The 24,913-nt window shown below is 33.0% G+C and overlaps 4 protein-coding genes across 7 annotated transcripts in view; 1 reads left to right on the top strand and 3 right to left on the bottom strand.

The window, feature by feature from the left end:
• LOC143919373 (microsomal glutathione S-transferase 1-like) overlaps positions 1-24,913 on the bottom strand; it is a 241,515-nt gene that overhangs the window by 170,439 nt on the left and 46,163 nt on the right. Inside the window, exons 2-4 of the mRNA XM_077441675.1 lie at positions 24,247-24,411; positions 22,350-22,423; positions 21,996-22,254 (exon numbers count right to left, since the gene is read on the bottom strand). Coding sequence (XP_077297801.1) covers positions 22,002-22,254; positions 22,350-22,423; positions 24,247-24,360 — 441 coding nt within the window. The 5' untranslated portion in view covers positions 24,361-24,411 and the 3' untranslated portion in view covers positions 21,996-22,001. The remainder of the gene's footprint in view (positions 1-21,995; positions 22,255-22,349; positions 22,424-24,246; positions 24,412-24,913) is intronic.
• LOC143919369 (protein phosphatase 1A-like) lies at positions 34-11,814 on the top strand. Of its 4 annotated transcripts, none has more exons than XR_013261225.1 (6): positions 34-462; positions 2,666-3,195; positions 4,118-4,235; positions 6,181-6,274; positions 6,347-7,074; positions 7,553-9,129. XR_013261225.1 is itself a non-coding variant. In XM_077441670.1 (6 exons), exons 1-5 carry the CDS (start codon positions 123-125, stop codon positions 6,423-6,425), a joined length of 1,161 nt encoding a protein of 386 aa, XP_077297796.1. In that variant the 5' UTR covers positions 34-122; the 3' UTR covers positions 6,426-6,455; positions 10,884-11,284. The 4 variants fall into 4 exon arrangements, 3 of the variants coding, with proteins under 3 accessions (XP_077297796.1, XP_077297795.1, XP_077297797.1); XM_077441670.1 differs by lacking the exon at positions 7,553-9,129 and adding an exon at positions 10,884-11,284 and having other exon boundaries at positions 6,347-6,455; XM_077441669.1 differs by having other exon boundaries at positions 6,347-9,124.
• LOC143919374 (microsomal glutathione S-transferase 1-like) lies at positions 11,230-14,994 on the bottom strand. The gene is made up of 3 exons (XM_077441676.1): positions 14,372-14,994; positions 14,152-14,225; positions 11,230-12,054 (listed from the first exon to the last, which is right to left on the bottom strand). Exons 1-3 carry the CDS (start codon positions 14,483-14,485, stop codon positions 11,802-11,804), a joined length of 441 nt encoding a protein of 146 aa, XP_077297802.1. The 5' UTR covers positions 14,486-14,994; the 3' UTR covers positions 11,230-11,801.
• LOC143919376 (microsomal glutathione S-transferase 1-like) lies at positions 16,223-20,131 on the bottom strand. Its single transcript, XM_077441677.1, has 3 exons — positions 19,885-20,131; positions 18,686-18,759; positions 16,223-18,594 (listed from the first exon to the last, which is right to left on the bottom strand). The coding sequence occupies exons 1-3, from the start codon at positions 19,996-19,998 to the stop codon at positions 18,345-18,347; spliced, it is 438 nt and encodes a 145-aa protein (XP_077297803.1). The 5' UTR covers positions 19,999-20,131; the 3' UTR covers positions 16,223-18,344.

Here is a 24,913-nt window from a genome sequence, read left to right on the forward strand (position 1 = left end):
GTAAACATGGTGCAGTTGGCAATCGGCGAAGTTGTCTCCTGTCAGTGGTCATCTGGTGGGCGAGCGGGGTGTCGGTGTCGGTGTCGGGGAGTGTCAGAGAGAAGAGAAGAGAAGAGGGGAAGATGGGCGGGCGACTGGGGGCGTGCTTGGCGCAGCCCGTGACGGAGAAAGTGAACGAGGCGGGGGCGGGCAACGGGCTACGGTTCGGCGTGGCGAGCATGCAGGGGTGGCGCGCGGACATGGAGGACGCTCACGCGGCGCTGCTGCAGATCGACGGGCCCGGCCCGCCGCCCCCGCCGCCCCTGCCGCCCCTGCCGCCCCAGCCGCCCCAGCCGCCCCCCAGCGACTGCGCCTTCTTCGGCGTGTTCGACGGACACGCGGGCGGGGGCGCGGCCGCCCACTGCGCCGCCCACCTCCTCGACTCGGTCCGCCAAACCGACGGCTGGGCCAACGGAAGACCAGGTATCCCTTCCCCTCACCCCTTTCATCAAATCTTTGCGCTACTCACTCCGAGTGAAAAAGGTCGTACACACCCGATTGGACAGGGCCCCCAATATTTATGATCAATTTTATAGTTTTTCCATTCCGACCCATTACAACATATCAAAAATTTTAAATCTCTTTTAACGCTATGGCGGCCGTTGACTCATATCTGTATCATGTTGGGTGTACAACTCTTACTGGCCGCTGATACATATGTATATGATTCACAACTGAGCGAATATATCTTTCAGTCCGCTGATATATATTTCGTTTATGACGAAAACGTGATACATAAATACAAAAATATATCAGCCGACTGAAACAGTTCGCGCAGTCGTAAATCATATATGTACCGGCGGCCACTAAGCGTTGTGCACCCAACATGATACAGATATGAGTCAGCGGCCACCATTGTGTTAAAATTCGTTTGCACAAAAGCTACACATTTGCACTTATCGGCCAGAACTTATTTGTAGTAGGAATTTCAACGTCCTCTTCTTGAATTTGTTGTTTTTATAACGTGTTTACTACAGTAAAAATCAATTTTGGCTTTAATGCGCGCACGTACGCATTTCCGAAAATGCGTTAAGCACTATTTTCATCTCCATTCGACGACAATTGAAAATCGGTGATTTAAATCAGTCTAAATCGAACATTTTAGCTTTTACTTTCATGGTGTTTATCACCGAAAAAAATTAATACCAAATTACTTTTAAATTTTTTATTAACTTTTCTAACACAGAGGAGCTTTATCATATTTTATACACAATATATAATGCAATAAATAAAAAAAATATCCGTTTTAATTGGAAGATATTTTGTGTAATGTGGTAGAAGAGTAAGTTTGAAACCGATCCTTGTTATTTGTATTTATATATAAACATATATATATATATACATTTTGAGCCAAAACGAGTCCACAGCCCTGGTTAAAACTCTGTTTGCAAAGTATTGCAGAAATGGCAATATTGCACAATACAACTGTGTCGATAAAATACTATTGTTTTTAATGTGTCGAAATAATAAATGGAAACTATTCATATAAATAATCTTATTTATCAACTTCTATGTATGTACTATGCAACCAAATCCATTGATAAACATTGATAAAGAAAAATAAAACTTTTGTGAAAAAATTTGCCCGTAGATTTTAATTGTTTTTCTGTTTGAAAATAAAATTCAATGCCACTTTATATTTTGACTGATGAAAATACCCAGTGTCTGTAGCTCAGTTTGATATCATCGAAATTTTATTGTGTTTCATTATAACTAAGACAGTCGGCTATACGATGTTCTAACATTTGTTATCATATGATTTTGGGCACTTATTGGTTATACAGGATGATCGAGTATACACATTTACACTAAGCCATAATCGATAATTCCGTGAATAGGGGAATCTCTTCAAATAAATCTTGTTTTCGTGTTATATTCCGCCCCATAAACTGCAAAATTACTTTCCATATGTTGACGAAACGTACCACAATGTTTTATCATAATTATACTATCACTTTACTAAAATTGTATGCGACACCTAGAGGTCATTCATGTTACTGTTTCATGTCAACTAACATTTCATTACACAATTAGTATTTTACCGATGAGTATACTTAAATACATATATATGTAACTATGCACCTTTAGTGCCAGAACGTTTTTGGCTATTCTTAAAGACAAACTGAATCTCAATGTGCTTGAGAAGAAAATATTTCATCATATATGTATGTTGATAAGTCTAAAAAAGACGACACATGAATAATATGCCATAACGCCAAGACTTTCCAAGGAAGCTAGTTTATGTAGTTCAGACAATCCAAATTTGCAGGCAGTGCTTGCTGAGACGTGTCCAGTAGAAAATCCTATCCTTCAATCTAAAAAGATGCAGAAAAGTGACCCAACCCAAAATGAAACAATTCTTGCACTCACTGGGATGATAGTTCAGTTGTATTCTACATGCACATAAGTAAAAGTAATAATTTAATGTTTTAAACAATGATTCATACATACATTCAGTAATTGTGCAACAAAGATATACTTATAGATTCAAATTTGTTTTTAATATATATAAAATACTAGTGGTTTTACCCGGCTTCGCTCGGTACAAAGTCTCTTTCAATTTTCTCTTACATACAAAGTCTCTTTCAAAATTATATATTAGATATGTTTTTTTCTATCCGACAAGGTGATGCCCTTCGCACTGGTTTCCTGCAGCACGATGAGAAGCTCCGAACTGGTGGAGCAGCGGCTGGCGCTGGTTGCACGGCTGTCGTAGCCTTAATAGAACCCACCCGTCTGTGGCTCGCCAACTGCGGAGACTCTCGCGCCATAGTTTGCAGAGGAGGCGCTCCAGCCCTCTGGACCAAAGATCATAAACCTGCCTGTCCTGACGAGGCGCGACGTATCCGTAGAGCCGGCGGCGCCGTGCTCCTTTCTCGCGTCAACGGAAGCCTCGCCGTCAGCCGAGCTTTGGGTGACTTCGCGTACAAGCGGGATCCTGAATTGGACCCATGCGAGCAGCTCGTCTCCCCCGAGCCGGACGTGCTCTGCTGGGAACGCGATCTATCGCAGGACCAGTTCTTGCTACTCGCCTGCGACGGCCTGTGGGACGTGCTCTCCAACGAGGACGCTTGCTCCTACGTGACCTCCCTGCTACGCATCTCTGGAGACCTTGTCGAAGTCACTAATCGCCTAGTCGACGCTTGTCTAGCCAAAGTACGTATAAGTTTACATTTAAGCCGATTTGCCACCCAGCTCAATTCATTCTATATTCTTAATATCTAAAACTTTGAGCAGTTCATGTTTTGAAAACGATTCCATGACAAAACGTCTAGGGACGAACGACAAAACGTCCCCGACAAAATGATAACACGACACAATGTCCACAAACAAAACGATAACGCAACATAATGTCTACAGACAAAATCTTTACGCGACATAATGTCTATGGAAAAAATGATGATGCCACACAATGCCTACAAACAATATGACATTCATATGTTTAAAAACGATTTTTTTAACGAAAAAACGTACAAGAAATCAATGAAACGTGTGATCTACATATACACGTCCTTTGACATATTAATAAATAAATATTTGATTAGCCAGTCTAATTATAATGAATAATAAAATCAAGTTTTTTTCATTAAAAAATCCGTTTTTGAACATATGATGTCAAGCTGTCGTGTTATCATTTTGTCAGTAGACATTATGTCGCGTTATCATTTTGCCTTGGACGTTGCGTCGTTCGCCATTTTGTCCATAGACATTTTGTCATGGCACTTTTGAAAACATTCAGTAGCTCAGACTCAAATCTTCAGCTGAAACCTGTCATGTATTTATCGATGACGTCCGAAGTGTTGACACAATTACAACATTGAATGTTACGAATGTATGTCCATCATATATGATTGACGATCATATTGTAAATAAATATTTTGTAAGTAGTCGACTTTGGGTAATGGAATTACTAATGCGATAATTCTACGTATTTTTTTAAATGTCATTAAGATGGCTTTGTCAATGCCACTTTCAAATGTAACACACATTGAGTCACATATAAGAATTCAGTTTGAACCTGCTTTCTTTGGTCGTTTCTGCGTATATCATGCGTATAAAATTGATGTTTGTCTTTCAGGGAAGCGACGACAACATTAGTGTAGTTCTAGTAACGTTCCCCGCCGCCCCAACGCCATCTCAGGATGCCCGTCGAGCCGATCACGAATTGGAAGAGACCATCCGGAAATGCATCACAGGTTGTTTTTCCATATTCCATCGTAAAACTCTGCATGCCAATAAAAATCCTCAAACTGAAGAAACGATTCAATGAAACTATACATATATATATCTATATTTTATTTATTAGTGTGTGCCAAATTAATTAATACAAATGTGATTTGTATACATCCCCTATATTTTGATCTCTATATACTATATATATAAAAATTTATACGGCTTTCAGTACTTTAAATTCAAATGAAACGAACGAAAAAGATGATAATTTAATATATTATTTAAATTTTAAGTGTTACACTGTCATTGAATATGTTGTATTTGTTACAATCAACATGTGCCTTCAAGATGTATAAATATTTGATCCGACGCTGAATGTACGGCATCAGGTCGTTTGTATTTAAATGACGGAAGCCTACTTATTGCGTACGTTCAAATACATAGTGAGATTCTCGATTATATAATATAGTAATATAAAAGACCATTATTATTTAAGTTTTAAGATTTTATTTTCATTAAATGTGTTTTGTGTATTTGAATCTCCATATTTTGTAATGAGTGCCAAAAATAATATTTGTATTTGTGTATATTGTTTTCGTATGTTATATGTAACATATTCTATCAATAAATGGTTTATTATAATAAAGATAAAACAACCAGTAATATTTTGTTTTTTCCAAAGTAAACGTTGTTCAATACAATTTTCATATTACATTTGTCCACTTTTTTTTATATTTTTTTATTTAAAAATAGTTGAATTTCAAAATTTAATTCTAAAGATTTTGTTGTAAGTTACATAAATCCTTTTTGAACTGAACCACTCAAATATAAATGATGTGGCAAGTTTGGATAGGACACTTATCTTATGAATTTAGTGCAATAATGTACTTTTTCTTATCTTTTTACTTACAATATACTGAAGTTATATAAAAAAAAACAAGATATCTAAACAGAACAAGTTCAGATAGTTTTTTTTTTTTTTTTGAACTTTTTATTTGGGTCTTGTTTTTGCCCAGAAGTTTATGGATATTATAATATTGAATTTTAAAAAATATTTCAGTTTGAATTTCTCAAAAAATTTATTTAAAAAAACTCCATTTGAAACACCAAAAAAAAGATTTTAAAAAGTGACTCAAGATTTTATTTATTTCTTACACAAGTTTTTTTTTCTTTTTAGAGTATCCCCAACTAAAGAAATTTCAATCCCTTTATTCAAACCAAAATCAAATCACTTCAATGTATTCGGTTTTTGGCAATGAATATAAAAAAAAACACAACTCAAATATGTTTAATTTCAGTTTCCGTTTTAATAAATTTAAACATGTCTTTCATAATCAAATTTTTGGTTTTGAAATTTATTCTCAAAACTTGTTCACATTCAGCATCGCTCACCAAAACTACAACGTTTCCCTTCGAATGAAACCTAGATCAAAACCAAGGTTTTGGTTTCGATTTCATACTATCAATAATTCATTCAAAACTTCATTTTTGATTTCACTCTGTATTTCCGATCCAATTCAAACCAGTTTTCATACCTAATTTATTTATTGACTCATTTTGTATACAACGATAAACGAATTGCACATACGTCTGTCATTACATCACGTGTCGGCTTTTCATTTCGCTCGTAACATGCGAGTCCATTTCAATATATACATATATTATTTCGTTATTTTCCCAACGAAACGTACAGATCGACCTTCGCGAAAGAAAACCGTCAAGTGCAGTTTGATAACTTTAGTCGTCGACTATCGATCGTCCAAATGTATACACGCTATTATAGCGCATAGTGACCGTCAATCACAAAGGCAAGGCTTGCGATTGACCCTCCCATATACATAGAGTCGGCTAGTGACGAATTGGAACTTGAAATCTGATAAGTCGATTTTAGGTTTTCGCATTATGTTTTTGTGTTATTTTTATTTGTAAATGTACCGAATGGAAATGATGGTTTTTGTTGGTTTATAGAAATGGGACAAGGCGGAGAACGCGTGACCAAAATAATATGCCAAGAATTACAAGCAATACCTGAACTCTTGCCCGGCGGTGGAATTTTCGATAAGTAAGACACGCTTCGATCCAAATAGTCGCCTTAATATTTTAACACTGTTACTGAAAGTCTCTTCTTCTTCAGGTGGAGTTTGATACAGAAAACGATGGAGGAAGTCGGCATTATAAACAGCGACGACGAGCCCATGTTTGACAGAAATTGATTTATTAGATGTCAATTTTAATGTTCATGTGTACGTTAGTTTAAATAGACCGTTATATTTACACACACACAAACACGCGTTATGTAAAATATCAATAGGTTTTTCATTTGCGAAACGTCGTTGTTCAAACTTGCCGACTCAGCGCGCTGGACGTACACACATACAAGGTTTCAATACTAACCTTGCATATATTTTCATGTGTTCCAATACAAGCGACGTACTCGGCGGCTATTCAATATTGCAAGGATTCGAATTCATGTGATCAAATCATTCCATCTATACTAATATGATTCTAAACTTTGTACGTATATGTTAAACTGTAGTCATTTCGAACAAAAACAACAACTGGAAGCTTTCCAATACCATTTGTACTCGGAGGCTATTCAAATAAATAAGTTACATACATACTCTGTATCATATATAAGATTAGGAATAACTTTTTTTTTTCAAATTCGTCATTGTATCTGATAAAATAGTTAGATGTTTGCTGTAAGTTAATACACAGTAAGTGTCATATTCATAATATTCTCAAGTGTATTATACATATACATATATACGCAAGATTTTCTATGAATTTTATCATTTTAAATGTATACATACGTTTCATAAACAGTTTTTTCAACTTACATCAATTAGTTCTAAGCCTTATGCAATAACTGGAAATTAATCTACTCGTATGTTAGTAAAAGTTGACAAGTCTGAACAACACTGTCTAAATAAAGAAGGTTGTGGCTATTTGCAGGTATTATATCTGCAAATTATTGGCTATTTGCAGGTAATATATCTGCGAATTATTGGCTATTTGCAGGTATTATATCTGCGACAGGCGCAAAGCCTTCTGCGCATGTGCGTGAACTGTCACTGTCAGCGTATTTACTGTTAAAGTTTTGTTTTGATCCTCTTAAAATTTAGTTCGAACTCGTAAAGTAACGTAGAGTAAAAAATATAATCCAAATTAGTTAATATTATTAATTGTTAGAAAATTATTATCATATACAACTGTAATACCTAGCTTAAATTAAATGTAAGAAATTATAATCGGATTATAAGTTCACGCGCATGCGCAGAAGGCTTTGCACCTGTCGCAGATATAGTACCTGCAAATAGCCAATAATTCGCAGATGTAGTACCTGCAAAAAGCCACAACCAATAAAGAAAGCAGATTTTCTTTAACTATAATAAAAATGAGCTTTGATTGGTTGCATTGCTTTATACCATTTTGAAGGTTTGAGCTTTATTGGACAAATCGATTGATCGATTCAATAATTACATTGAAAATACATTTATGTGATAAAACAACAGGCCGATCGAGTACAAACCTCTACCTAAGCAATACAGCCAATGTCGAATACCTTTTATTAAGTATATCAAGACTTCTATATAGTCGAGAATTCCAATCTGCAGTATTGAACCGGAATGCGAAAACAATTCTAAAAATATTTTGTATACTTTTTCCGACAGTGGCGTAACAAGGGGATATGGATACCCTGGACGCACTAGTTTTGAGGCAAAATATTTGCCACAAAATATCAAATTGTCATATTTTATACTAACTTAAGTTCAATGTGAGCCGGTTACGAATTAGTCGACAAAACATTTTATGTTTATGACTGTTCTTCGTAATCCGTCTGTCAAACATGCACTCTTTTTAGGCTTACATATTAAAAGCAACAACAGACCTCGACCATGAAAGACAAAAAAAAGTTAGCCCTGGGTGCCATTTACCCTCGATACGCCACTGTTTGCCGGTGAAGATGTGATCCAGCTCGAACAATTCAATCGCTTAATATTATATGTGTAGTGTTAGTGTGTGTCGCGAATGTTTAGCACGCACGACCGGATCAAATCTTTGAAAATTACCAATAGTAAACTATATATTGCGGTACGCGTAAATTTTCACAATATTTCTGTTCAATAAAAACTGCATACATTTGTGTGAATCGAGACCAGTTCTGTTTCCGTGGTCCCGATCAACCGAAGCTCTTCGTATACGTGAATCTCTTATGTATAGTCTAAAACTTGTTAGTACCTGATAACAATATATTCAATTTGAAAATTTCTCCTGATGCGTATATGCATACATATGTGCGTACACATACTGGGCAATGATGACTCTTTTTGTAAAATTAGTAGGTCTTGATTTGATCTTACTGTTGCCTAAATAACAACAATATAGACTAATCATTTGTTGCATAGTGTGTACGTACAAAGCGCTTAACACTGAAAAATGTTGAATTCACTTTTATGTACCGCTGAATTGTCACCATTAAATAGTTACAAGACTGATATATTGTTCCTTGCATGGCAGAGAGCCTCCGTAATATTTGACTTTGATACAAAATTTCTCAGCTGTTGAATATACATTGTATGAAACATTTTTGCTGACCTTATCGCAATTAGAAATCTGTATATAAATTCCCATACAAATGTTATTCAGAATGTGATACATTTAAGTTGAATGCAGATCATAGATGTAGAATAACCTAGATATGCCATTACATACAAATTTCGTTGGAGATCTTGTCTACACTAACTGAGGGGTGCGGGGGGTTTACTAGCGGGGAAGTGGTGAAAAAAAGGAAGGAATGCAGTGGTCAGCAACCAGTTTATGTACATATGTACATCCACTGAAGCTTTATTTTATTTATAACTTATTTTATTGGACACTCCGCGTGCCACTAAACCAAACTAATAAAGCCATATTAAGAAAAAAATATTTAACTATACACACTATATTAAACTACAAATGTATGTTACTATTATAAAACCATCATTAACTATTACAATATTTAAACATTAGTAACTTCCACAAGGATCAATTTTAAAGCTGACACTTTAATATTTAGTTCATTGTTTGTAGTTTTAAACTTAATGTCGATTTCTGAATTTCCTTCAGTGCCGACAAGATATACGCGTGCATTTAGTGACACCTGTGGCAGAGGTTGTCGACCGCTGTTCCATCAGTGCATAGAATCGCGCCGATATTTCATTAATGTTAAAATACTACTATAATTGAAGACATTATATATTAATTCTTACATATGATATGTGATGCCATCCGCCTTTTTATGTTTTCTTGAGTAATTGTAACACAATTTCACTGAACACGTTGGCATTTTTTAAAAATGTCAATCGACCTTCCTACGTAGAAGCAAACTAGCTACTGAGAGAGAGTGTGCATGATCTGTACTTTTTTTTGTGTGTGCATGGTCCAACAGGGTGATCGGCTTAGAGCGTAAGGGCGTATCTATGGTATTCTATATCTATGATGCAGACTGATTATGCATACCTTAACGCATTTTCCGGTTGCAACAGTCGGTCAGACAGTTTAGCGTGTGTGAATTTGATCTTTCAATAATATACAGTTCCGACTGCTCGTCTGATTGTTGCACTGTATTCAAAATGGCTGCCAACCAACGACCAGGTTCAACAAACTACTCTGTAGAGACTGATCATGATTTTTATAACATATCCCCAAACCTACCCCGTCCGCTTCAAACATTTCATAATGGTTTTAAGTATTTTAATAAAACAAATCGAGGCCGTTGCGATGACAGTTTGGTCTGAATTGGTCCAGTCATGCGGTAAATATAAATCTGATAGCCGTTTCTGTATGTAGACTCCTCAATCGATAGCTCTTCAATCAGGCCTATTCATTGTTCATTGTAACGGCTTTTGAATTTAATGCATTTTTTTTTTAATCTCAATCGTACCTACCGAGTTCATGTCATGAAAGTAACAATATGTTTTTTTAGAATAAAATAATATATAATTATGCCTGATTTTATCCACTTTTACCGACATTTACATTTATTTTAATTATTATACAACTATATTAGTATTAAAAATTTTACTGAAAATTTATTTCTGATAGGAAAATGTTTATTTTTTACATATGTACGTTACAAAGAAAAAAATTTATAGATTATGTAACTACGTAAATTTATTTTTCTATTAGACTTTCATTAATTAATAGCTGTTACTGTATAGATCTATAGCTAAGCCATATTCAGGTTTCAAAAACGTAAAATATTGATGTACAGTAGTTTACTTTTTAATGAAAAGAAAAGGCAACTAATTACACGTGTTAATAGTTTAGTCCCTAGTCACTGGAAATGGACAACTTTTTTATATCTATTAAGCTATTAAAATTTTTGTTTATGAATCAATTTAAAAGTATTATTGAGAATTGTATGAAATTGTAGTTTATATATATTATATATTGAAAAAAATACTGTAGTGTATATTTTCAACCATGCAAATTATTTTGTGAATATGTACCGTATTACGGTTTAGACCAGGGAGACAAAGCATAACAACTCGCGATACTTTTCTCCAGATCTCTTAAGTTTCAGCTTATTATTATATGGTCAAATTTTTTTTAATTAAATTTATATTTGATACGTTTATACTTATATAATGTGTTTTAATCTTTTTTTTTTTTGTACTGTTTTGTAGATCAAATCGTATATGGGATATGGGTTTTTGTCCGAACACGCTTATGCTTATGTTTTGCATAAGGAATCCTCACATTATATAAGTATTATTTTGTAAATTTTTTTTGGTACTTAACTGTTTAAAGCAAATAATAGAAAATTGAATTATATTCATGTATTGCATTATAATGCAGTTGCCGTTATTTTAGTGTGTAGTTTGTCCAAAGCTTTTATATTTGTGTTGTGAATTTAGTTTGTATGTGATTTTCATTGTTTATTGTTTCAGTATAAATGTTTATTTTATATTACTTTCCACACTTTTTTATTAACTGTTGTTGTTTTTTTTTTATTTACTTTTTTTCTGTTTTGCAAAATAACAGGGTTATTACATTAAACTATCAATAAAGAAAACTTTGATGAGATAATTATTTCGTGTGTTTAATCCCCAAATCATGTATCTGATTAAAATTTGATTTATCTAATCATTATAAATTTCCATTCCAGTCTCCCCACCTGGTTTGTATCATCATATCTACAGACATTCACCATCCACTGCTGGATGAAGACCTCTCCAACACGCTTTTGCGCAACTCTCATCCATCTTACCCCACACACATTCCTAATTTCGTCTACCCATCTTCCTTGTGGTCTTCCTTTTATCCTTTTGCACTCTCTCGGGTACCATTCAAGCACTTCATTTGTCCACCCTTGTATAAATTACATCAAATTTGCAGGTTTAATTGTGAATGATGATATGTATGTAAGGTGTACAAAAATGAGATAAATTTTGTAAAAGATAGCACTTTCCAAAAATAAAATCATATTAGTTGTATACATAATAGGTGATATACATACATATGTAAGTACATAAAATGAAAAATAAATTTATATTGATGTTCGTATAATGTAATCAACAAATTAATTCATATTTCAATAAAATTTACATGACCGATGCGAATTGTATGAAAATCATTATCATCATATAAATGGTGATGAAATAGCCTACGAAAAAAGCAATCCCTCTGGCTGGTTGTGGTAAAACGCAGACTGCATAAACAAAGGTGTGGATCATTCTGGCCACTGTATATATTCTTATCAGATTGGCGGCCACAATCGCTGATGGGTTTGTTAACAGATACAGTGCGCAAGTTATGAAAAAGATGGGTATGTTCTCCAAATCGTTCAAATGTGCCCTGAAATTAGAAAACATCAAATATAAAACAGCATATATAAAAACATATAATTTTTAACATCAGTCAATTCAGATTGCTGAAGAACTTGGATAATCGATATATTAATTCATATCGATTTGATCTAGGCATATCTTTATTGTGCTAGTTTTTGTAACATCCTCAACCACATGAAGATAGCTATTGTCGAGACATTTTCCCTGTTCAAATATCTTGTAATCATATTAAGTAATACAAAACAGGAAACACCATTATCAATTGTTATCAAATAAATTGATTAAACAACTAGTATTTTTACAATATGATATTGATTTATCAAATTTGTAAATGGATCCTCCGCCATTACGATGGTGCAAAAATATCGTGTAAGACGTGTTATAAATCTGCCCGACGAGGTAGTCGTTGACGTCTATCCACCGTTTGTTTTAAAGATAGATGGCGTATATAGTTTTAAACATAGATGGCGGTAGTAAAATAAAATAATGGTATTTTCATTCAAAATAATAATTTTTAGTGGCAAATCCTATGAAACACTTTCCGCTCATATTAAAAATATTGCAACCCATGGTAAGCATACTTATGTATATGGAAGATGGGGCAGACGATTTAGTTTAGTTGAGTTTATACTAATAGTATAATAGATTAAATACTAATAGCAAACATACGTACATTGAGGATGATTGTACAAGCGATTGAGAATATTTAAATTTATGCTTAATAGTTTGTGCATGAACAAACTAGTTCATTTGTAAATTTGTTCTTTTGTGTACACCATAAATCGTCAGATTGGTTCGTGTATGAACGAACCAAAAATACACTTGGACTGTAACATATACAGTATGTATTTTGATTTTAAATATATTGTGGCGGCTCGCTATACGACATGGTCGAGTTTGGTTGCCTTCCTGCGAGTGGGGACCAACTCGGTTGGGTTCGGAGAGCCGCTACTCACTCTGCCTTCAGCTGTCATAAATAAAACACGTGCATCAACATGCCAGTCGTCTCATTCGTTCATCCCCCATAATATGTATGTATATTTTGAACATAAGATTATCAAATTTTGATAATTGCTACATTCTTAACTTAATTGCATCTTGAAACTAAATGCATTAACTTCAATACTTTATTTGTGGTTAGCAAATTCAAATAAATTATATTTCTTTGTTTTGACTAAGGATTTAAAATAAATAAAGAATTGCTTCTATGAGTGAGGTATTCATGAAAGCTTAGACTGTGAACAAAAAGCATCAGAATTAACCTTATCATAACGAGATAAAACTCGAAGAAAATATATTTTGAAAATATGTGAATTCAGGCAGATAGCAATATCACAATATTACCTTTTAGGGGTCAAGAAATATGCGATAAAATTGGCAGTCACTATTAATAATTACTATTATGCAATTCATTATGTCACTGTTAAACGACACTTTTTCGTTCAAATATTATTAATAGGCATAAGTGATTAATCCGAGTACATTTTGAAATGTGGTAGTTGTAATATTATGATATTATTTGAACCGTTCTTTACTCTTAAAATAACAAGTATTCTATTAAGAGGGCTGGACACCAGCGCCTTGTCCATACAAACGTATTACACTTCTCCCTTCCTCAATTATGGCACTAGAGACATTATTTTTTAATATGCTATGGATATCCATCATTGGGTTGCATCTATTGTTTTATATTTTTGATAAGTTATTTTTTATAGGAGCTAGGAGCCGCCAAACAATAAAATAGCCTCTTTTTTACATCCACGAAAAGAGTCCAGCGTGCTTATTTAACGGTCGATTTAAAAAAAAATACGCACATAGTTGCACAGAAAATATCTTTCTCATACCGATGATGAAATTTTTTTAAAAATTGGTCCAGTTTCGGAGGAGAAAATAGGAGAATACGAAACCTCGATTTTGTCGATTTAAAATACGTTTTATCTGGTCGAAGCGCAACTGTCGCATTCACTCAATATATATACCGAAGAAAGGAACGGCAACAAAATTAAGGTTTCCGGTGTACAGCCCTCTTAAAGTGTAAGTTCTCTATGTCTCTTTCATATACAGCCTGAAAAATTCTGACAAAAGCTAAAAATATAAATCTTACCTTCTGACTCTTTCTACATCGTCGTCCACTCTGACGTATCCGAAAATTTTAGCATCCTCTGGATTTGCATAGGCCTACAAAAATAACATACGTTTCCATCAATAAGTACAATCATCTGAATTTGGTATTGTGTACTATTTATAAACAGAACTTTTCGAATGCATAATTTACAACTAATGTATGTATCTAAAAGTATCATAAAATTTGCAAATGCACTTACTTTTTTGCAATTTCGCCAACTTCCAGTAAGCAGAGACATCAAGAGCATTTTCAAGCCCAATATTGATATGTAAAAACATAACGTGTCTAGTGCGGGAACTCCTAATAGGACCATCTTGACTACAATTCCTGATTTTCGACTAGCACGAACGTTGGTACGACGAATACTGACACACACTCGATCAACACATTACCAGTAATGCCACAAACGATAAGATTAACTCCATACGCGGTTATATCTCGGTGGGGGTGAGTTCCCTAGGATATAGCAAACCTCACATCAAAACAGCTGATATAATTATTTATATCTAATTTAAAAGATAGCTTATTCTGAATTTAGATTGATTTACGCAGTTATCGGCAGAGAGATGTAATAAGAATAGAGGGGCCCATACGAATAAATAATTGTTGTCAATTTTACGCGGTACGTCTCTATAAATACGCTACATCGCATGGAATACAATCGGATCAATTTACTTATAAAAATGTATCCCATGTTGTTTATTGTGTGTTTTTTAATGTATTGTGCAATTTTTACCGATGCTTGCTCATCTTGCGAGTAATATAAACAAACAGAGAAGTTTTTATTGGACATACGTTGAGCACCAAGCGTCAGATACGACTGATGCTTAAATTATTTAGGTTTGTCTATGGACAGAATGTCACTTGACAACAATATAACACCTAAAGCCACTTCTATTAATATTTTGTTTGCGAGCCACAAAAATGCTGGGATTCTACGAGTTAGTAAACCTTTCCAGAGTGCGTTGGTGCTTAAAATTCTTTATGAATCTTTAGTACGTAGCATTCTAGAATTGTATTCCATTATATGGAATCCTACCCATATAACTTATTCATTGAAGATTGAAAGAATCCAAAACGGTTTCTCAGATATCTTTATATGAAACGGTATGGTTATTATCCTTGGCTATATCCTAGTGCATTCCTATTAGGGGCGTTAGGTTTCAACTCATTGGAGTCTCGTCGGAATATGTTACTGGGAAGGCACTTTTTTAAGCTGTTGAATGGGATAATACACAATCCTCAGGTACTTAATGAATTGAGGTTTTATGCACCTAGTAAATTCAGGGACTTCGTGGAATCGTGATTTGTTTGTTCCTGTGGCTCGCACAAATATGTTGGCAATGGCTCCTATATCTAGGGCGATATATCTGCTCAACCGGATTGCTGGTGAAATTGACCTCTTCAATATAAAATATGCTAATCTGGTTGAGTGGTTGTTGAGGAATGCCAGTGGTTGATTTTGCCAATTATAAATGTGAATGATTGTTATTTTTTTATGATTTTAATGATGTTGTGTTAATATTGTTATTATTATAAGTTATTATTATTGTTATCATGTTATTATTATTGAATGACTGGCCACAGTGACGCGTTGGAGCTCTCTGTAATGTCATTGTGGCTAATATGTTAAAATAAAATAAAATAAAAAATAAAATTACATTTCTCTGGTTGTCAATCCCAAATATACAACAATTATCGATCGATCCACAGGTATTCTTCGCCAGTCTTTTTACAAGGCTTTTATTATTTATTGATACAATTTCAGACTGACCTACGAGGTAAGAATCCTTATAAGACTCACTGCTGTATAAAAATATGATAGAGACTAAGCTACTGTACTCTTGAGGGCTAATTTTACTCTCAACCGAATTTTACCTTTGATACTCATTATGTTCTTCAAATATACATATGTACATATAAACTTCATATTTAGTAATTTTGGTTTGGGAAATATTATACTATGGTATGTAAATAGGATTTATACATCAAAAATGCTTTCTTTTAATGAAATATTTATTATTTTATTTTATTTTATTTTTATTTTATTAATTGAAAAATCAACAGACAGGATGTACAGAGATAGGTATAAAAAACACAAAAAGTAAATAAATAATATATGTAACACCCGAGTCCAATAATAGATTTTTACAAAAATGAAAAAGATAAATATAAGGAAAACAAATTAAAAAGTAAAGAATAAAGGCATGACAAAATATGTAGTACATTGCATAATTAAACTATAGTATTAAAATATTTGGAAAAGGTTATAAGATAGAATATAAGAAGAAATTGAAATTTACAAATATAAAAAACAAATGAAAAAGGTAAATACAAAATAAACAAATGAAATGGAAAGGAATGAAAGCTATAATATGATTAAATAGCACATTACATAACTAAACTAAAGTATAAAAATAATGGAAATATTGGAAAAATAGAATAGAAGAAAAAATGAATCAATCGGTCAAGATTCTCTTGATGTTAGACCTGAATTGATGTAGGGAAATACCAAACAGATCAACCTCATTCAGCTCTCCGTTAAACATACGATAAACGCGCTGCAGATAAAAATATTTTTGGGAATTAGTATTGAAAGGATCAAGTGAAAAGAGTGTAACGCGTCTAGGGTATCGAACTGGGATTCTGAAATTAACCTTATTCAGTAAATCAGAACAATCAAGGAAACCATTTATGAGCTTAAAGAAGAATATAGCATCAGAATGTCGTCGCCTGACAGAAAGATTGTTAAAAGAAAGGATTTTTAAAATGTCGGAAACAGTAGAATGGGTATAGGTAGGAAAAAGGTAGCGTAAGGATTTAATAAATTTAAGTTGAACTTTCTCAATACAATTAATATGGGATAAATAAAAAGGTGACCAGATAATTGAGGCAAATTCAAGGTGAGACCTTACAAAGGAAAAATAAAGTAATTTTAGTACATAAGGATCATTAAAGGGTTTTGTTGAGCGGAGTAGGAATCCAAGAGATTTAAATGCTTTGTTGGTAATAAAAGAAATATGTTCAGAGAAATCTAGTTTATTATTGAGTATTACACCAAGATCCTTAATAGAAGATGACGTGTTAAGGATTGAATGATTTAATTGATATTGATTAGTAATAATTGACTTATTTCTAGTGAAATTTAAAATAGAGCATTTTTCTAGATTAATAAAAAGATCATTATTTAAACAATATATAGAGAATCTATCTAGATCTTCTTGTATCTTATGACAATCGTCTATGGTGTATATAGGTTTGTAAATTTTTAAATCATCAGCGTAAAGAAGTATAAAGGAATGTTTGAAGATGTATGAGATATCATTAATATAGAGTAAAAAGAATAAGGGACCTAAATGCGACCCTTGTGGGACACCGGAAGGAATATGTCTAAGTGATGATCTAAAACCATTGAGAATTATGATTTGGTGACGATTTAGTATATACGAAGAGATCCAACGAAATAAATTTCCTCGGATTCCAAGGGACCAAAGTTTATTGAGTAAAAGGTTGTGATTGATTTTATCAAAAGCTTTAGAGAAATCCGTATAAACGACGTCTATTTGGATTCGTTTGTCCATATAAGATGTGAGAGTACTAGTGAAATTAAGCAGGTTAGTCTCTACCGATCTCCCCTTAAAAAAACCATGTTGTTCAGGTATAATGTAGTTTTTGAAATTGGAGAAAAGGAAATTATAGATAATTTTTTCAAAGATTTTACTAATGACAGATAGTTTAGATATAGGACGGTAATTCTCAATAAGATTCTTATCACCTTTTTTAAAAATAGGGGTGATGTAAGATAATTTCCAATAGTCAGGAAATTTACCGTTCGACATAGAAAGATTGAAAAGGATTGTTATGGGAAGAGATAATGGGACAGCACATTTAACAAGGAAAAAAGAAGGCAAACCATCACAACCCGCACCAAGATTAACATTGAGAGAGTTGATGTGACTGAGTACAGTAGATAAGTCAAAATGAAAAGTAGATAAGTTACAAGAAGAAGTATCTGTATTAGAGATAGAAAGGTTAATGGTAGAATCACTATTGAAAGTGGAGTCAAAATAGTCAGCAAAAATGGTACAGATTTCAGATTTTTTTATTAAACATCAATAAAAAAATGAGTTAAACAAAAACATTAAAACAATCTCATCAACAGTGCAATAAAATTACATAAACGACATGAAGTGCTTCAGAGACATCACTGCCATATAAACAGTGATGAAATATCCGATGCCCCAAGCCATTCCTCTGACTTTATGTGAAGCAAAAATAGCATATGCCAAAGTGTGAACAATTCTAGCCAGTGCGAATATACGAATGAGATTTGCAGCCAAAGATAAGGACGGGCTCGTCAATAGGTAGACGGTGCAGACTATGACAAAGACTGGGATATTTTCCAAATCGTTCAAATGTGCCCTGAAACAATAAAAACCGAATGAATCCTACGTTTGGGTGTTATTAGATCAATCTGGACAGCTTTGATTAAACCTGAAATGTTCAACGTTACCTTCTGACTCTTTCAACATCATCGTCCAGCTTGACTCTTCCCATTCCTTTAGCATCTTCTGGATTTGCAAAAGCCTATAAATTTAAAATATTCATTATTATTAAATGCGTATGTATGATAATTTAATATACACTCAGATAAAATATTCTTAAAAATGGACATGTATTACAATATTTACAATATGTGCATTTGTACAATACATATGTATGTATTTATATCAAACAATGTGATTTTCCTCAAATCACTGTTGATATATGACCAAGAATTCATATGTTCTGCAATTGTTTATCATTGAAAAATAGATTTATGCTTCAATAGTTTTTTTTTATTTTTATAATTTATTTTATATAAAATTAACACCGATTGACTTTAAATTATCATTATTAATTTTTTAGTTAGCTAGTAATTAATAGAAGCACCATAATATACATATATTAAAAATAATAGACTATTTTCTAGTATAGCCTATATAAGTATTAACTATAAACATATTTTAAATGTTATTTTCTTAGTATATACGTTTTTCATTCCAAATTGACCATTTTTCATTTCAAATTGACATCGAAAAGGGGTCAATTTGAAATGAAAAAGGTTTAATTTTAAATGAAAAATGGTCAATTTGGAATGAAAAACTTATATCTATTACTGATACAGTTATTATAACATAAAATTGTAGGGCTTTTTTTTGAAAAAAAAGGTGCCGGAACTCACTTCTTGTCAAGTTTTTTAATGGAAAAGATTATATTATATAGAATATTCGTTTGAAACATAAAAAATGCTGAGACAAAAAGGTGCCGGAACGCCGTTCCACCGCGTTACATGGGAAAAAAGCCCTATATAATTTTATCAGCCATATATATGTATATGTGTATATATATATATATATACATATACAAAAGATGACTTCCAGTTTTTAATTATTATTTTAAAAAACTAAAAAATGATTGATTAAATCGGCCTTGATAGGCGTGCACAAATATTTTTATCTTTTTTTGGCCCCATACAGATACGTACACGTAGTATATAAAAGAAAAACGAACTTTTTGATTTAATATACATATTTACAAATTATTACTGTTAAGCTTTTAATAAACACATATGTATGTGCTTTTGTAGAAACAAAGCTACAGTTTGTATGATATGCAATTTTCATATGTATGCATGTATGATTTTGTATTACAAAATGATGATGCACCCACTTTTTTGGAAAATCGCTGTCTGGCGGTGAGGAGAGACATTACAAGCATCTTCAAGCCCAAAATGGCCACGTAGAAACATAGCGTGTCGAGTAAGGGAACTCCGAAAATGGCCATTTTTGTTGTTTTTTTAATAACACTACTTTAAGCCCACTGCAAACCCAAGTGACTTGCCAATAGCGACTGACGCGTGATGATACATTCCATCGTACATATGTACGTATACGTAATCGTATTTGATAATATTGTCGCACACGATAGTGCTGTGGTTTTTAAACTTTATAAGTCTGTGGAGCCTAATTTTATATATATAATAAAAATACAAGGACCTCATACAACTATAACTACATACAAAGAAATTACTAAATCATTTCAATAAATCTATGAATGTTGACTCAGTGAATTAATTCATCTTTTTCAAAATATGAATAGATTTTTCAAAATATGAATCCCTACTATTCTATTCGTTTCAAGAATTTTATATTCCAATAGAAGAAGGAAAAAATATTTTAGTTTTATTTTTAAATCAATTTCAGCATCAATTCGACGCTTTCATCATACGTTTTTTGTACCTAGCTATCACTTTTCGAAACTTTTTATGTGACATTGTTTCAATACTCAAAATTCAAAAACTGTATATTATGCAATATAGGTTTTTCATTTTAAATTGACATTGAAAAGGGGTCAATTTGAAATGAAAAAGGATCAATTTGTAATGAAAAACCTGTATAAATTTGTTTTTGATTTCACACAATATTTTTTGGCTAGTTTTTGCGACATTGGCAATATAGGTTATTTATAATTAAAAAAAAAATGTTTTTTTTGGTTCTTGTAATTTTATTTTGACTTCATTTTTATATTTTAATAAATATAATTCTTTTTATTTAATACAAATTAGATATTTGCCAAGGGTGCCAAAAACATTGCTACGCTACTCTGCTCGTTCTAATTGTTCTTGCAATCAGGACATGGAAAATAGTTTCAGAAGCCGGTTTTTAAATGCTTTTTATTCTTAATAATTTATGTTCACAATGCGTCTTGTGTCTATTTTAATCGCGACTGATCTACTGATCATTTTCTATTTTACAATTTGTAGGGATATAGCACGACTTGTACCGTACGAAACTAGGTCGATGATATCACCTATTTCCCTCATCGAACTCAATCTGTACAAATTACATCATTTCGTCCTGTTCTCGTACATGAAAGTCAGCCTTGGCAAAAATAGTTCGTCCAGCTTACCCATAAAGGTGATTCGACTCACTCCAGATATGCAATCACGAGTACACGGGAAATCCCAAGGAGCTTCGCAACTACGCATCAAACATAGAACACAAAGGAAGACCTAGACCCCGTTGGAATCTTCCAAAACGTGATCTCACCAGCCCAGCTACACGTTGCTCAAGCAACACCTTTATAAATCAGCGCATCGTCCCCAGATGCCAGTGAGCTTCAGGAACTCGACCTGGCTCGTTCCAGCGAATCCCCTACCTACTTCACTGTACATACAAATACACCTGTATTAATCGAGTAATAATGATCCTCTTCAAAATTCAACTGAATTTCCATAGGCCGGGCAACAGTCCAAACCTTTAACCACGCCCTATAAATTTTATTTTATTTTTGTTGGTAATTATAGTATTATATTATTCTAATGTTAATATACAGCATAACAGGAAAAAGAGCTCAAAAACCTATTTACAACTAAGCCGGTTTCAAAATTTGCTTTTGGTCAGTTTAAGAAACGCTGGACTAGCGTATTACGTAATGTATGTGTGTATGTGCATATGTATATACTAAAAAACTCATTTTTATATCTGGTTCATCCAGTATCGATGTTTAAATGATATACATATTAAGTTTTATTGTAGCCGCATTCGAGGATATAAATCTTTAAGCGCTTATTTAAATTTAACGATATACTATCAGAATATATTAAAAAAAAAAACGCTTCGTCATGTATCTGTCTGTTGCGTATATTTATATATGTTGGGATATATGTACATAAATATAATGTGATATATTTAGGATTTATATATCAATAAAAATACAAATTTTTCAATTAAATATTTATTAAAAATCAATAAAAAATGAAATTAATGCCAGTGCAATATATAAAATTACATAGATGGTATGAAGTGCATCAGAGACATCACTGCCATATAAATAGTGATGGCATATCCAATAAACCAAGATATGGCTCTAGCCGGCTGTGGAATAACGACAACAGCATACACCAAAGTGTGAGCAATTCTAGCCAGTGCAAATATGCGAATGAGATTTGCAGCCAAGGATAGAGATGGGTTTGTCATAAGGTACACCATGCAGACTGCGATGAATACGGGAATGTTTTCCAAATCGTTCAAATGTGCCCTGAAACAACAAAAAACAGAAACATCAAATCAATCTGGACAGTGTTTATGAAAATTGTAATGATTAATGTTTAATTGTAATATGTATAACATTACCTTCTGACTCTTTCAACGTCGTCATCCACTCTGACTTTTCCTACACCTTTAGCATCTTCTGCGTTTGCGAAAGCCTATAAATATAAAATATAAATTATTATTACATATGGTTGATAAATTTGATACACTTCAGATAATGTAAGATTATAAATAATCTAAAACGTTTACAAAATCGACACGTATACATCGAACAATATTATGAAATAAAATAAACCTTTACAGAGTGGATCAATAAATAAATATTGTGGCATTATGCCATGTGCATCAATAGTTGACACTATCAACCTTAATTTTAAAGTACTATATGCATGGATTCTTCCTTTTTTGTATTCAGGATTTATATTTATTATTATTATAGAAATTTATATTTTGTTGTATAGTTAAAGTGACCATTCGTCCCGTTTTGAACGGGACCGTCCCGTTTTTAGGTAGCCTGTTCCGTTGTCCCCAAGCACAGCTTCGGGACGTCGAAATGTCCCATTTTCAAAAAGATAGTATATTTTTTGAATTATTATATATATCGTATAATTATTGAATATATTTTATGCCTGCCCGGAACTAATGCACCCGTAAAAAGAGTCTTTTCACAGATGAACAAGTTGTGGACGGCCGAAAAAACGCAATTACAAGTCGTAGTTCTTAAAGCGATGTTGTTAATTAAAATCAATTTTAAGAAATCCTGCCAAGAATTTCATTCTTATTTAAAAGCAAACCCAGTAATACTTAATAAAATTTGTTCATCAGAAAAATATAAAACAACATAAATTTTTTATATTTATATTATTCATTCCTGTTCTTTTCTTTTCTCCATCAACATTCCTGTTCTTTTCATTAATAAATAAAAACTATGAAAAAATACGTGTGTTCTTGAATACACATATTATTACGTAAAAATTGGTAGATGTCCCGTTTTGAGGACAAAAATAAATAGTCACATTAAGACGTATAGTAGATATATAGAGGTCATTTAGTTTCTGTCGATATATCTACATTCAAATCTTAAGTTTCTTCAATGGTTTTAATAAAGTATTAATTAAATAGAATCATAGCCTGGACATCGGGAGGGCAGTCATGGCTCTAATCCGGGGGCTCGGCTCATTTTTTATTTAATTTGTTAAGAAATTGACAATTGTGTTTCGTCTTCGTACTTTGTAGTACGAAGACGAAACGTATTATTTTTATTACACCATGACTTTTATTTGAAACTTTTGAAAATATATTATCACTAAATCAGGCGACCCTCAATCTTTGTACTCCTTAATATTTATTGTTGAAAAGTATTGATGAAATGATATTTTATTTTAATTTTGAGACTTTTCTGGGGGGGGGGGCTTAAGCATGCTTGCCCGGGGGCCCGGATTGAATAGAATTAACCCGCGGCAATAAATAAAGCGAACAAGCCCTGTTCGCGGCACATTTATATATTTACTCAAGTAACCAGATATGTTAATTAACACATAAAGTATTATTTTAAACAATAAAATACATAATATATCTCGTAGTTTTGGATTAATTGTCAAATAATTAATCATTCTTCATAATTGTATGAAGACGAGACGTCACAAAGATGAGGTTTCAGTATGGTTCCACAAAAAACTAATTTTTGACTGGTATATATTCATTTTAAGCAAATTGAATAGATGGCATTCAACTCAACCAATTTTGAACCTTAAAACAGTTGAAATAGGCGCATATAAGCCTCAAAATCCCGTGCAAAGTTCAGAAATTCTTTAATAGCTGAATTGAATTAATAGAAAGGGTAGTGCTACATATGACTATATTGACAGTTAAAAACCAACACTTTTTGAATGGCAATCTCAACAGAATATGAGCATTTAAATATATGTAGTTACATTTAAGATTTTGTGCATATCTTATAACATTGTGGTGTACTCACTTTTTTGGAAAATCGCTGTCTTCCGGTTAGAAGAGACATTATAAGCATCTTCAGACCTAGCACAGCTACGTAGAAGCATAATGTTTCGAGCAATGGAACTCCTAAAATGGCCATCTTTGCTGTTATGTATAATATGATATCAGTACTACTGCCTCGAACCTGCAACTATCCCAAACGGTGTAACGATAGCGACTGACGCGTGATAATATTATACATTTCATCATATATTTGATAAAGCACTCGCACACAATACGACTAGACATTGCGCAATGTGTATATATATGTATATATATATATATATATATATATATATATATATATATATACATACACCAGTGGTGGCTCGTATTTAAGGCAACATGGATACTACGTTTTGTTATAATCGGTTCGGTGATTACTGGTCACAAATTACTCGTCACAAAGTCACTAAAATCTCTATAACGGAACATCTGGCAGCCGAAAAGTCCATCATACTAACGATAACTATCATAGTAACGAGAACTTGAGTGCCAAATATTGTGTATTCGCGATTTTCATGACAAAAATTGTCTTTGTGACCACCCCAATGTGACGAATAGTCCAATTACCGTTATAATCACCGTAGTGTTCTTATTATTAAATGTTGAATTTTCTAAATTTCTGTATTTCTCTATTCTGATTTTTAATA

Source organism: Arctopsyche grandis, chromosome 11 (assembly GCF_051622035.1).
Source record: "Arctopsyche grandis isolate Sample6627 chromosome 11, ASM5162203v2, whole genome shotgun sequence".
Classification (NCBI taxonomy): Eukaryota; Metazoa; Arthropoda; class Insecta; order Trichoptera; family Hydropsychidae; genus Arctopsyche; species Arctopsyche grandis.